General features: G+C 46.4%; 1 protein-coding gene across 1 annotated transcript in view; it reads right to left on the bottom strand.

Annotated features, from left to right (window-relative positions):
* The window catches only part of PRCP (prolylcarboxypeptidase), a 52,954-nt gene extending 39,571 nt beyond the window's left edge, over positions 1–13,383 (bottom strand). The window contains exon 1 of the mRNA XM_014606587.3: positions 13,201–13,383. Within this exon, the coding sequence (XP_014462073.2) occupies positions 13,201–13,344 (144 nt within the window). The 5' untranslated portion in view covers positions 13,345–13,383. The remainder of the gene's footprint in view (positions 1–13,200) is intronic.
* Positions 13,384–13,385: the final 2 nt, after the last annotated feature.

The following is a 13,385-nucleotide window of genomic DNA, read 5'->3' as shown; positions in this document are numbered from 1 at the left end:
ATTGAACTACTGACAGGCTGGAGCAAACATTACAAGCTTCTGATTCAATCCATTAGGGACAGCCAAATCCTCAAAAGTACCATAAACCAGAACAACTTAGAAGTGGAACAAATATCTTGTAGTAGCCAAGGCTCTCATTCAGATGTTGCCTGAAAAGGCCTCTTTCTATTTTAAGCAAATGAAACAGCATATACTCATTGTTTAGCCTTTTAAAGTTTCTTTAATCAAGACACTGTCATCCACAAGCCTTTCCCTGGGCTTATTATAGCTTGTTAATTATTAAAGCTGGTGGTGCCTGAAAGAGGAAGTGTTTATTTTCAAAGAGACTATAGTGATTATCACCGCCTTTTGTAGTTACTGTATTAGCTACTCCCTTAATTTCCTCACAACTTGCAGCCTCTTCCTTTAAGTGTTTCCTGTTTAAATCGAGAAGTTGATGTCTGCATTGTGACCTGCAGATAAACAGTGCATAAAAATAAAAAAAAAAAAATTCACTGACCAGCTTTCAACAAGTACTTCCTGACTTTCCTACCTGCTGAGCAAGCGCTATTGTTTTTGCTTATAAACCAGGAGCTATAGGTGACACGGGCTAAGTCACACTATGAAATCACTGCATTGCAACTGCCAATTATTCTGACACTACTAGGTGAATAAAGCATCTAAATCAATGTCATGCACATTGGTGATAAACATCACCATGTTGCAAGCCAGGGTGGCCTGTGGCATGGGTTCCACAAGTGATACAGACAACTTGTGTGCACGATGCGCAGCCTATTCGGGAGGGGACAGGCATCACAGTAGCAGAGAGCTGGAAACAAAAACCAGAGCAGCAGCTTGGTCAGCAAGCAGAGTTAAACAGGAGATAAGAAAAAAGGATGGGAATGATACTAGGGAGGATGTCGGGCTAATTTGTGGAACGCCTGCCAAAATGGTTGGCCCCCACTGTTGTAAACCATTGCGTTACTTCTTCTTAACATTGAGTGGGGGGTTGATCAGAAGAATTTCTGATCACATTGTGAGGGACATAAGAAAACAACTTCAACTTAATTGCTCCCAACATCTACAACTATTCAGGCACCACTGTGAGTTGCAACAAAATACTGTACCAAAACTTCTGAAATCATGCCTACTTGAGTTTAACATTTAAATTCCAGAACACCAAGTGTCTTGACCATTCTTAACTTTGGTGTAACAGCTTCACTGCAGTGACTGCCTTAATATCTTTGTCGAGTGGTTTGAAGCAGACAGATGAAAAATGCTACATTAGTGCTAAGGCAAGGTTCTTTGCATAAATCCAATATCTTTTATTAATCCAACTCAAAAAGGTTGAAAAAATTATTTTTAGCAAGCTTTCGGGCATGAACGCCCTTCATCAGGCTACAGCCTACACCCCTAAAACATTAGTGGTAAAATAAATTATACAGCATGATTCCACAGACCTCAAGCTACACTAAGAAATTAAAAAATGAATTTAAAGTTGAAAATATTTTTCTTTTGAAAGTGATAACTTCCAGCAGCAGGTATGAAAACCAAGCAACTCAGACTTCATTGCTTCATCAGCAAGGAGGTACTCTTTGGTAGACGAATGCCAATCCAATATAGACTTTATATCAGTAAAGTCCATACCTTGCACACATACACAAGTATCTACGAAGCTAAAGCAGCTTTCAGAGAACTGGTGCACTATTTTTTGTAACCAAAACAAGACAGGAAGTAAACTGCATGCCTACACAAGCTGTAACTTCCATATGACCTTTAAAGAGCAGCTACATATAGAAAACATTGGGGTATGCAAGTTTGCAAAACAAAGACAGGATGGCTGCAAAAAGGTCCAGAGCTGCTAGAAGAATTCAAATACTCACAGCCCAATACAAGTGTAAGGGGGGAAAAAAAGAGTATAAACAGAGATGTTTTTTAACAGACAGTTTTGGAGGAATACTACATATTACTCAACCCACCTGCAATTTGACTATGAAATTTGGATACAACACCCACTATCAGGCTGTTACACCCTTTGGATAACTGTTTGCTTGTATATGACAGTATCATTTATAGTAACTTGCAGCACAGGAAGCTTGTATGTGGCACAACATAGACTGAGGAAGGGACAAGCAGCACAATAGCAGACAGGGTAGAGAGCAGAAAGAAAAGCATCAGCTCAGGCAAGGAGGAGAGGACAGGAAGCAGAAAGAGCAGCAGCTTGGTCAGGGAGAACAGGGCAGGGAGCAGCAGACTGAACAGCAGACCAGGTAATGGAAAAGAATCAGAATGGTATTTAGAGGGTGCTGGACTAATTTGGGGGAAACCCTGAGGTAATAAACTCATGCTTAAACCTTCCCCCATAACACCCATTCATCAAAGTTTCCTTATAGGGCAATGTTTCAGAGTCAAGAGTTGCCTAAGGAGTTGTCTTCTAAATATCAGTAACATAGGCGACACCATACTATCCAAGGGGTGGCCAATGAACTGAGCTCCCCTTAAAGAATATGAAGGCTTGGTAGCCAACTTCAATCCAGAGTCTAGCTGGGTCCTGTAGTTGCTGGGAAAGGAACCTATTAGGCCTGAACAAGTGGGGATTTCCTCTCCTTGTACCTGGGTTAGGCAAGAAGATGGTTGAGGATGTATTTTTTTCTGCTGACCTGATTAGTTACAATCTTGAGGGATAGCAAAGCTCCCAAAAGCCAACTGAAACGCTTCTAATACACAGGATGACTGTGCCAAATTTATACTTAATATAAATATCATTTATATGGACTCTATTTTCTTATGCTCTCTGCACTATTAGAAACTGACTACTGTTCTAATCAGCTGCACAGGCTGTACCTTCAAGCGATCATAGTTTAAACCCCCCCCCCCCCTTTTTTTTTTTTTTAAATGCCTTCTTTAGGCGTTTCTTTCCCAAGTTTCTTGTTGCACAAATTGGTTTCATAGGCATTAGGGCTGGAAGGGACCTCGGAAGATCATCGAGTCCAGCCCCCCGCCCAAAGGGCAGGACATCAGCTGGGGTCATAGGATCCCAGCAAGATAAGCATCCAGTTTCATCTTGAAGGTGTTCAATGAAGGCGCTTGAACAACCTCCGGTGGCAGGCTGTTCCAGACCTTGGGGGCTCGGACAGTAAAGAAATTCTTCCTTATGTCCAGCCTGAAACGATCTTGTAGTAGTTTGTGACCATTCGTCCTCGTCATCCCTTGGGGCGCTCTGGTGAACAAACGTTCCCCCAGATACTGGTGGTCACCCCTGATAAACTTGTAGGTGGCCATCAGATCACCCCTGAGCCTGCGCTTTTCCAGGTTAAAGAGCCCCAGGGCTCTCAGCCTGTCATCGTAGGGTCTGCTTCCCTGACCTCTGATCATGCGCGTGGCTCTTCTCTGGACTCTCTCAAGCTTCTCCACATCCTTTTTGAATTGTGGAGCCCAAAACTGGACGCAGTACTCCAGCTGCGGCCTCACTAAGGCCGAGTACAGGGGGAGAATGACGTCCCGGGATTTGCTTAAGAAGCATCTATGGATGCAAGCCAGCGTTGTGGTCGCTTTACTAGCCACAGCATCGCATTGCAGGCTCATGTTCATCTTGTGGTCAATGATGACCCCCAAGTCTCTTTCTTCCATAGTGCTAACCAACATAGCACTGCCGAGCCTATAAGGATGCTGCGGGTTTTTTTTCCCCCAAGGTGGAGAACCTTGCATTTATCAGTGTTGAACACCATCAGATTCTCATCCGCCCACTTGCTGAGCCTGTCCAGGTCAGCCTGAATCATCCGCCTGTCTTCTGGTGTGGATGCTTTGCCCCAAAGTTTGGTGTCATCTGCGAACTTGGCCAGTCCGCTTCTGACTCCAGTGTCCACATCATTAATGAAGATGTTGAACAGTATGGGTCCAAGGACAGAGCCCTGGGGGACCCCACTGGTCACAGGACACCACGATGAGTGACTTCCATCAATTACTACCCTCTGGGTCCGACCCCGGAGCCAATTTTCCAGCCAGTGGATCGTGGGGGACCCAAGGCAACAATTGGCCAGTTTCTCCAAGAGACAATCATGGGACACCAGATCAAAGGCTTTTTTGAAGTCAAGATATATGACATCAATCTCATCTCCCTTGTCCAGGTGATAGGTCACCTGGTCGTAGAAGGAAATGAGATTGGTCAAGCAAGACCTACCCGCAACAAACCCGTGCTGGCTATCCCTTAAGATGTTGGTGTTGGCCAGTCCATTAAGGATGGCCTCCTTAATAAACTTTTCTAAGATCTTCCCCGGGATAGAAGTCAGGCTGATGGGCCTATAGTTAGCCGGATCCACTTTCCTCCCTTTCTTGAAGATAGGCACCACATTGGCCTTCTTCCAGTCTTCGGGCACTACACCAGAGCGCCAAGAGTTTTCAAAGATCCGCGCTAGAGGCTGGGCTATGATGCTCGCCAGCTCCTTGAGTACCCTGGGGTGAAGATTGTCAGGGCCGGCTGACTTGAAGGTATCCAGCTTCTCAAGATGTTCCTTCACAAAGTCAGCATTAATGGAGGGCAGGGGATCACCCTCACCCGGACTTCCTGGCCCTGTAGCGGGCACGGGCGTCCCATGGGGCTGATGAAAGACCGACGCAAAGTACCTATTTAATAGGTTGGCTTTTTCCTGGGCGTCAGTTGTCAGTTGCCCCATCTGGTTCAGCAGGGGTCCAACGTTGCCCCTGCTTTTCCTCCGGCTCCCCACATATCTGAAAAAGGACTTTTTATTGTCCTTGATGCTCAAAGCTAGCTGGAGTTCAGTTGCAGCCTTGGCTTTCCTGGTCTGCTCCCTACAGGACCGGACCAGTGCAGAATAATCCTCCTTGGAGGTGACTCCCATCCTCCATCCTTTGTAGGCCTTTCTTTTTAGCCTCAGGAGGTCTGCTAGGTCCCTGGAGAGCCAGGGGGGCTGCAGTGCCCTCTTGCTGCCTTTCCTCCGAGATGGAATAGACTTAGTTTGTGCATTGAGGATCGCTCCCTTGAGGAGCAACCACTCTTCTTGAACTCCCCTCTCCCTGTGGTCACAGTCCCTTAGGGCCTCACTGACAAGCCTCCTGAGCTTGTCAAAGTCGGCTTTCCTGAAGTCAAGGACTTGCGTGTTGCTGACTGACTTACCAGCTTTTTGGCGGATGGTGAAGGTGATCAGCTCGTGGTCGCTGTCACCCAGCTTCCCATCCATCACTAGATCACCGACTAGGTCCTCCCCAGTAGCCAGCACCAGGTCGAGCAGCGCTTTGCCTCTCGTTGGACCATAGACTTCTTGAGTCAGGTAGAGGTCATCCACGCACGAGAGGAAGCTCTGCGACCGCTCAGATTTTGCTGAGCGATCCTCCCACGAGATGTCTGGGTAATTGAATTCACCCATGACAACCATGGTCCTGGAGCAAGCTGCCTCAGCCAGTTCCTGGGCAAACTCCTGGTCTAGCTCAGGACTTTGGGTGGGAGGTCTGTAATAGACTCCCACTGTTGTGTCCCCTGTGCCGTGTTCCCCACGGATTTTAACCCAGAGGGTCTCCAGCCGTCCACCCTGGTCGCCAATATCGGCTTACAGGGACGCGTAGCTTTCCTTAACAGAGAGAGCTACACCCCCGCCCCTTTTCTCTACACGATCCCTCCTGTACAGGGTATAGCCATCTATCCCCGTGGTCCAGTCATGGGTGGAGTCCCACCAGGTCTCCGTGATCCCTATGACATTGTAATTGTTTGCACTGAGCAGGAGGATGAGCTCCTCCTGCTTATTCCCCAAGCTCCTGGCATTAGTGTACAGGCAGGCAAGTGCCCCCTGGGGGGCTCCTTCCTTGCCCACAGATTTTACCAGGGCTGGGGCAGGCTCCCTTGAGTGCCATGATCCGCTGGCTTTGCAAGGATTGCTCAGCGGGCCAGCAGTGGCGGTAGTGCCCCCGTCCCCCAGCGGGCTTAGTTTAAAGCCCGGTGGAGCAGGTCAGCCAGTCTGGCTGAGAAGAGCCTCCTCCCTAGGGGAGAGAGGTGGAGACCATCTCTTCCCAGCAGCTCGCTGCCTCTCTCGCCAAAGAGCGGGCTGTGGTCATGAAAGCCAAAGCCTTCCTGACAACACCAGCGCCGCAGTCTTTGGTTGATCACATAGATCCTCCTGTCCCTTCTCAGCCCATAGCCTGAGACTGGGAGGATCGACGAGAACACCACCTGTGCCCCCAGACCCTTAAGCCCCGCTCCCAAATCCCTGTAGCACCTCATGACCTGGCTGGGAGTGCTCCGAGCCGTGTCATTGGTGCCCACATGAATAAGGAGCATGGGATAGTGGTCTGTGGGTTTAAGGAGCTTGGGGATCCTCTCCACAATGTCCTGGATGCGGGCCCCTGGGAAGCAGCAGACTTGCCGGGCTAAGGGGTCGGGGTGGCAGATTGGCCCCTCCGTCCCCCTCAGGAGGGAGTCTCCCACAACAAACACCTTACGTTTTGTCTTGGGGAGAGCAGGGGCGGGAGCTGCAGTTAGGCCCATGTTGCCTGTGGGAGCCAGCAACTCAGCAGGCTCTGCCGGGGCAGCAAGAGGTGTGTACCTGTTGCTCAGTTCTGGCGGGGGAGGGGCCTTGGTGCGGCAGGCCTTAGGGCCCTTGACCACCTTGGTCCATGCCCCTGGCTGGACACAGCAGGAGGTCCCAGAGTCCTCCTCTGGCCTGGAGGGAGACTGTGATCTACCCTCTGCCTCCCGGGGGAGAAGGGCCTGGCAGTAGGAGTCTATCTCCTGCTCGCAGTCCCTGATGGCATGCAGTCTGTGGACTGTGGCCTGGAGCTCCTGGTTCTCAAAGTTCATACTACCTCTGTAACTGGAAGACAGAAAGGCTGCAAAGGAAACAATTTATTCTCTTCCCCAGTTGTCCCCCACTGATTTATATTGTTTTCACCTTCTTGAAACTTTGCCTTACTTTTGCAATTCTGATCCCATGGTCAATCTTCCCCTAGGTCTTCTAGGATCAGCAACATTTTTACTGTAATAGGAAGCCTGGTACAAAAGGCATTTGTTATAGCTGGACTCAAGTTAGCTACATTCATTCCAATACTAGAGGCCAAATTATCATTAAACATTCAACATAACTTCCTTTTATGTACATGCAGTTTTTATGCACATAGACCCATTTTCAAGCACAATGAGCTGCATATGTAACAGATGGCTTTCCATATATGTCTTTCATGCCTGGTATGCATGACAGCTTGATGTTGTTTCAAGCAACCTCAAATGCAAATAGAGACCACATTTTGAAATTCATCGTGCAATTCAGATGTTTGGGGGGAGGGGGGGGGAAACTTAAAAATTTACCCATTTGCTCAAGGTAAGAGCCTCAAACTCCAAATCAAATTTATAAGGATGGATTTTTTAAATTACTGCTGAGACCATTAATTTTTTTCTCTCACGTCAGTCACAGACGCAAGCTCCCGTGCAGAGGGCTGGTTCCTTGAGTAACACCATCAAGAAGACTACATTCATTCCATTCAGGAAGAGCACACACCGACTGCAGATGCTTCCTCAGCCTGACAAAGGGTATTTATACCTGAAAGCTTGCAAAGAAGAATTTTTCCAATCCTTTGAGTTGATCTAATAAAAGGGATCAGATTCACTCTTTCTAAAAAAAGAACACCACAAGCTTATTTAAAGCTAAAAGAATACTCAGGTATCCGAAAGTACAAGTACAAATCCTCAGTGACATCACCCCAGCTAGCCTGAACACGTGGCATTCTTGATTACTGTTTAGGTTGTTACCCTACTATTTGCTATACATGCCATTTCCAAACTTTGAGGGATACTGGAAGGGGAGAGAGAAAAAGACTGCACGAGTCTAGAAAGCTGCAGAACGATAGATCCTCCCCCTCATCCTTATTAGCAAAATTACTACCAGATTGGCAAATGGCTCCTTGAATTCTGCCCATGCTTTTACCTGGGCTCTTCTTGTGGCCTCTCATGTAGACAAGTCACTCAAACAACAGAGGAGAGGGGAGTTAAAGATTTACAATTCCCCCACTGCCAGGGATGCAGTTACACTAGGCTCAAAGTGCTTTTATGCTGCCAGAATGTGTACCTGTAATAAAAATGGATTAAGCTTTCTTAGTTTAAGACACCTTCACACCTATAACTGCTCACATGTGGGGGCTCTAAATTTTTTTTTAAAGCAAACAAAACAGAGACAAAATCCACATCCTGAACCCAAAAAAGTCAGATCAACATAAACTGGGGGAGATGGGGAGGCAGATGAGGAAGGCATAATATGTTTGTAAAATAATGAGAGATGACACTGAAAATGGGAAAGTGGTCAGAAAAGGAGAGACTTGCATGAGGACCCTTCTCTGACAGCCCTTCCTACAGAGGTCTCCAACAGATGAGACTGACAAACATTGAGGCACACAAGTTTTATATGCAGTGTACAGATCTCACATTAACACTGTTTTGTGTCTCCATATCCTAGGACTTTTGCACACCATCAACTAAGCTTTGTGCACTTAGGCAACAAAAAACATGAGTAAGAGGAAGCTGAATTTAACTTTCTGATGTTGTCGCATACATCTTCAATCATACAAAAAAAGCAATAGCTTAATTAACTTGGATCTAAGCAGTGAAATATCTAGTGCAAAACCCACACACAGTGGGCATTATATGCTTAATTCAAACAATTCTGTTTAATTAAACGTTCCATTCAAAAGTGGCATTTACCTCTCACTTGCCTACAAAGTAACTTTTTAAATAGATGGCCCTTCAAACCTTACCCAAACAACTTAAGGGGAGAGGGCATGTCCAGCTTTGAGATAATTTAAGTTATCCATGTGCAACATATTACTTAACTGTCCATAAAGCTTGGGAGACTGAAGTTTACTCTGACAGCAGTACTGGCCACCAGAAAGGATTCCTACTAATACTCTGTCAAACTCCTTTGGACAGGGATCAGGCAGAGAAATTTTCAGCCCCTAAAGGAAATTTTTAGCAGTGATAAAAAAATTAAAATGGGTTTAAAGTAAAGTCTACTTCGGACTTGCACAATAGTATTTGTTCCTGTTTTTAAAAAACTTATTTCTCTTGCAGAGGTATCATAAAATGACTTTTAGAACTAGCATCTTCTCAAAGGCTATATGAGAAACCATTTAGATTGAAAACAGGAACTTTACTGCTAAGAAGCTAAAATAAGCTACAAGGAACAGAAGATATGATTTAGAGAAATAGAAAGCATTTTATAGAAGTCAATCAATTAAGCCTTAGCAGTCCAGTTTTGTAGTAAAATATCATTACTTCCACCTAACACATGGAAAAAAAATCCAGAACAGTAGCATTTGGGGGCACCCAATGAAGTTAGTAGGAGACAAGTAAAAACATGGAAGGGGTTTAAAAAAAAAACAAAAAAAACCCCCAAAAAAACACAGCACACAGTTAACTTGCAGAACTCATTGCCAAAGGAGACTACAGGCAGATAGTATAGCTAGGTTCAAAAAAGGACTAGGTATCCATGGATACCATTTCTCCAACTACCCTGTTTAGATGTTTCCTCTGGCATCTCTAAGCCAACTAGAATGGATGCCAGGAAGGGTAATGAATAGGAGGCATATATGACTCTAGATACCCCTGCTCTAGTTTAGAGCACTGAACCAGGTATGTCAAATGTACAGCCTATGAACCAGACACCCCCATTACCAGTGCTGCTCCTTGGTCTGGTGTGGACCGACATACAGCATGCACTGCAAGCTGGACAGGCTCCACATGGAGGGTCTGGGATGTGCAGGGTTGAAGCAGCAGGCAAAGCTGCAGCTCCATGGGCTCAATCTGGCCCAGGGGGCCAGCCATGTGCCATTCATCTGGCCGTGGGGCCAAATAAGTTTGACACCCCTGTTCGAGAGGGAGGACACCCATCTCTGCCAGTAGGGTAGATAAATATCAATAATTTTATTTATTTATACACATATGTATACATGTACACACACATATACACAATCAGATTTTTTTTATTTAAATTGATGTTTTTATTTAATCACTTTTTAATTTTTTTAAATAAACCTATATAAAGATAATCTTAATTTAAAATATGTTAAAGCTCAAAAGATATGAGTAGGGATTATAACTTCTAATTATATACTATTTGAGACAATATAGTTATGCAACCTTTTTAGAGAAGTTTTCTAAGAAGGTCACAACAGGCCATGGACTATATTAGGGGCCCAATCTTATGGGGGTTCCCAGAGGGTCTTCTAGAGATTAGTAAAGATTAAAGAAAGCAATTCTACCCACTGGGACTCTATGTTCAGTCTAGAAGATCCCATGAAGCATTTCTGTGATGCTTAGTTTCTGTTCTCAAACTGAGAATGTGTGCGCATGAGGACATCCTTGTTAACTGCAGTATAGAGAGATGAGCTAAACAGACCTGATTACCTATGCCTCAGCCCTATTCTCTCTGCAAGTTACCTGTACACAGATCTGAGCGCTTAACTTCTTGAAACTTTGCACTTCTAGAGAAAGGTAAATGAATAAAGGATTGTTGGGGGTGGCATAGATCTAGGCAAGGAGGAGAAGTTTCTTATGTAAAAATTGAGGACAGGATATTGAAACTGGCCTGAGGTAAGTGTTAGTCAGCAACATAGCTGGAAGTAAAACACATGGTTCTAGTACCCTTGATTGTAAACATTCAAGCTTTACACAATACATGATTTAATAGCCTGAAAGTTTCCTGTGTTGACATTCAAGTAAGTGTCAAGACACAGAAGCAGGAACTTCAGCACTTTCAGGGATTCACTGTGTTCAAGAAAAATCAGAACTGTATTTATATTCATGAAAACATCACACTATGATGGTGCTCTCCACCAGAACCACAACACAACTGGCAACGCCTCCTTGTTAGCTGAGGTCCAGCACTCAACTCTGGCTTCAGAGTGACCTGAGAGCAAAGCGTGCCAACCCTACACTAGCCAACAACCACCTCACTGCTCATCCCCCAGATAAACAAACCAATTAGAGGGGTCAGGGCACAGCTTTCCTGTTACTAAGGATCAGAACTGCGGGGCTTTTAATTAGCAACTGGAAAGTTAGCATACCGCTTGCAGGCTTTTTGTCTACATTTTTAAATAAAACTCACCATGTGGTTTTAAGAAATAGGTTTTAAAAAAGGCAGGAATTTCCCCTTTTTGTGGGCAGGCAGAAACTGCTGAAAGAGGAAAGTCCCAGGGAGTGTGGGAACACAAACCACAGAAGACAGAAATTAGTGGCACTTGGAACCCTTATTAAAGCTCTGAGATGTGGCTGGGGAGAGATTTAAGACGAGAGGAGGCTTAATTCCTGAGCCAACATTAAAAGACGTGTTCCTAGGTATGGGAAAGTGGGGACATGAAGCTTGACTGCTCACTCCAAGGTAACTCTGTTCCCTCCTAAGGGGATGCAATATTGGAGATGCAACATTTATGTTTTACAGGACAATGAAGCCCTACAGCAGCATTCGAGCACAACAGCGTAAGAAATAAAGCCTCCCTTCCACGTTTCCAGCTCCAGGAGGTACTGGGAGAGCAAGACCTAAGACTCCACTTCTCTAGTGCCACAAAATCACCTCACCACTCAGGCAAAAAATACCAGATAGTGTTTGCTGGCCCCCACAAGCCCTGGGCTTGGTGGAAGAGTAGAGGACCAGCTACAGATCCAAAAAAACAATGATAACCAAACCAGGGATCTTTAGCAAGTAATTTTTTGCTGCCCCAGATGGAGTTTCTCTACTCCACTCAGACTGCTGGGACAAATGTACAGTCAATTTATTTGTTCCTTTCCACCTCTTCTCCTCAAACCATGCCTATCCCTTCTGCCCTCTTCCCTGCATAAGCCTTCCCCCTTCCCCACTTGCTACAACCCTTCCCTAAGAAGTTGTTGAACTAACAGACTGTGTTGTGAATAACCCCTTTTCCCCAACTTAAGATCCTAGGCACTTCAAGGCAGAAGGTTTTGCAATTACTCAGCAACTAACAAAATAGGACCTAATTCTAACTCGCCCTTTGCTGTTGCCTTTAATGATCATAGTTATTACGGTAAGACAAGTCTCAGATTAAAAAGGGAGGGGCTTTAACAAGGCACTGCTGCTGAACTTGCCCAGTGGGTCTTATTTTATTGCTTAATGTCTTGCTAATAAGCATGTGGTAACATTTTTAAGCTCTAAAACACAATACAAATATCAGTCTGGTACAGACTTCAGCAGACCTCTGCTCTTCCACAAGAAGGTGAAAGAAAAGTCACACAGCCCCTCGAAGGTCCCAAGAGCAGACTGCCCATTTATTCCTTATCTCCACGCCCCGATGGATCTTAAGAAATAAAAAAACAAAGCAATTTACCCACAGAAAGAGCACACCAGCTTGTAACGTAAAGGGCAATCTGTGCTTTAACCAGAATTAAAAAAAATCAGCCAATTCTTTGTCACCCCTGTCAGTAAGCATGCTGCAAGAGGATGTAGTGACACAACTCAAATTTTGACATTAAAAGGAGGCAGCGTGGTGCAGGTGGCACATAAACAAGTGGAGGCTGGTACGATACGGCGAGCGTGCACAAAAGCTACCAGGAAACTATACATTAATTCGTAGACGCGAAGTGAGGGGTACAGCCTCCAAATCCGAACCGGTGGTTCCCAAACTCAGCCGCATTTGCACACCGCCAATTTAAAACGATGCAACCTCAAGTACCACCAGCAACCGTGCATCATATGAAGTCACGAAATCACAAGCCGGCTCAGGCGCACCGACCGCAGTCACTATGACAAGTTGGCTTGGGCGCACCACCGACAGGTTGTACACGTACCACTGGTGGTGCTCGTACCACTGCCCTAGACCTACACCTTAAACGCAGGAGGCTGCAAGCCAGGGAGGAGCAGCCGAAAACACCCTGGGTCAACCCAGGTCCCTCCAGCCTCCGCGCTCTGCCCCAGGGTGCAACAGGCCTGGCTGTTAGTCGCAGGGGCTCGTCCTACCAACGTCTCTCCTAGAAAGGGAAGCTACTGAAAGAGCAGCAGCTCATCTCTGGGGGCAAAAGGAAGGCAAATCGGGCACCGGAGCAAAGGGCAAAGGGTCAGGGCGAGCACCACCACCTGCTCCCCAGCCAGTTTCGCCAGGGCCGGAGGAAGAGGTTGACCAGGAGGTCCCGGGACTTGTGGGGGGGGGGGGGGGGCAGGTGCAGGGCGTGCCCAGGCAGGGCCCGCCCAGAGGGATGCAGCCCCGGGAAGCTCCTACCTGCTGCGGGAGGTGGCAGGTGCGGTAGGAGGCAGCCGGGCGGGAGGCCGCGGGCGGGCGGCGGGCGCGGCCGGGGCTCAGCAGCCCCAGGAGGAGAAGGAAGAGGAATATGGGAAGGACAGGGCACCCCGACGTTAACCGCATCGCGAACTCCTATGAGGCGCGCCACCGCTGTCGCCCACTTT

Source organism: Alligator mississippiensis, chromosome 1 (genome assembly GCF_030867095.1).
Source record: "Alligator mississippiensis isolate rAllMis1 chromosome 1, rAllMis1, whole genome shotgun sequence".
In the NCBI taxonomy this organism is placed as follows: domain Eukaryota; kingdom Metazoa; phylum Chordata; order Crocodylia; family Alligatoridae; genus Alligator; species Alligator mississippiensis.
The sequence above is the reverse complement of the archived record's forward strand: the minus strand, read 5'-3'. Positions and strand labels throughout refer to the sequence as shown.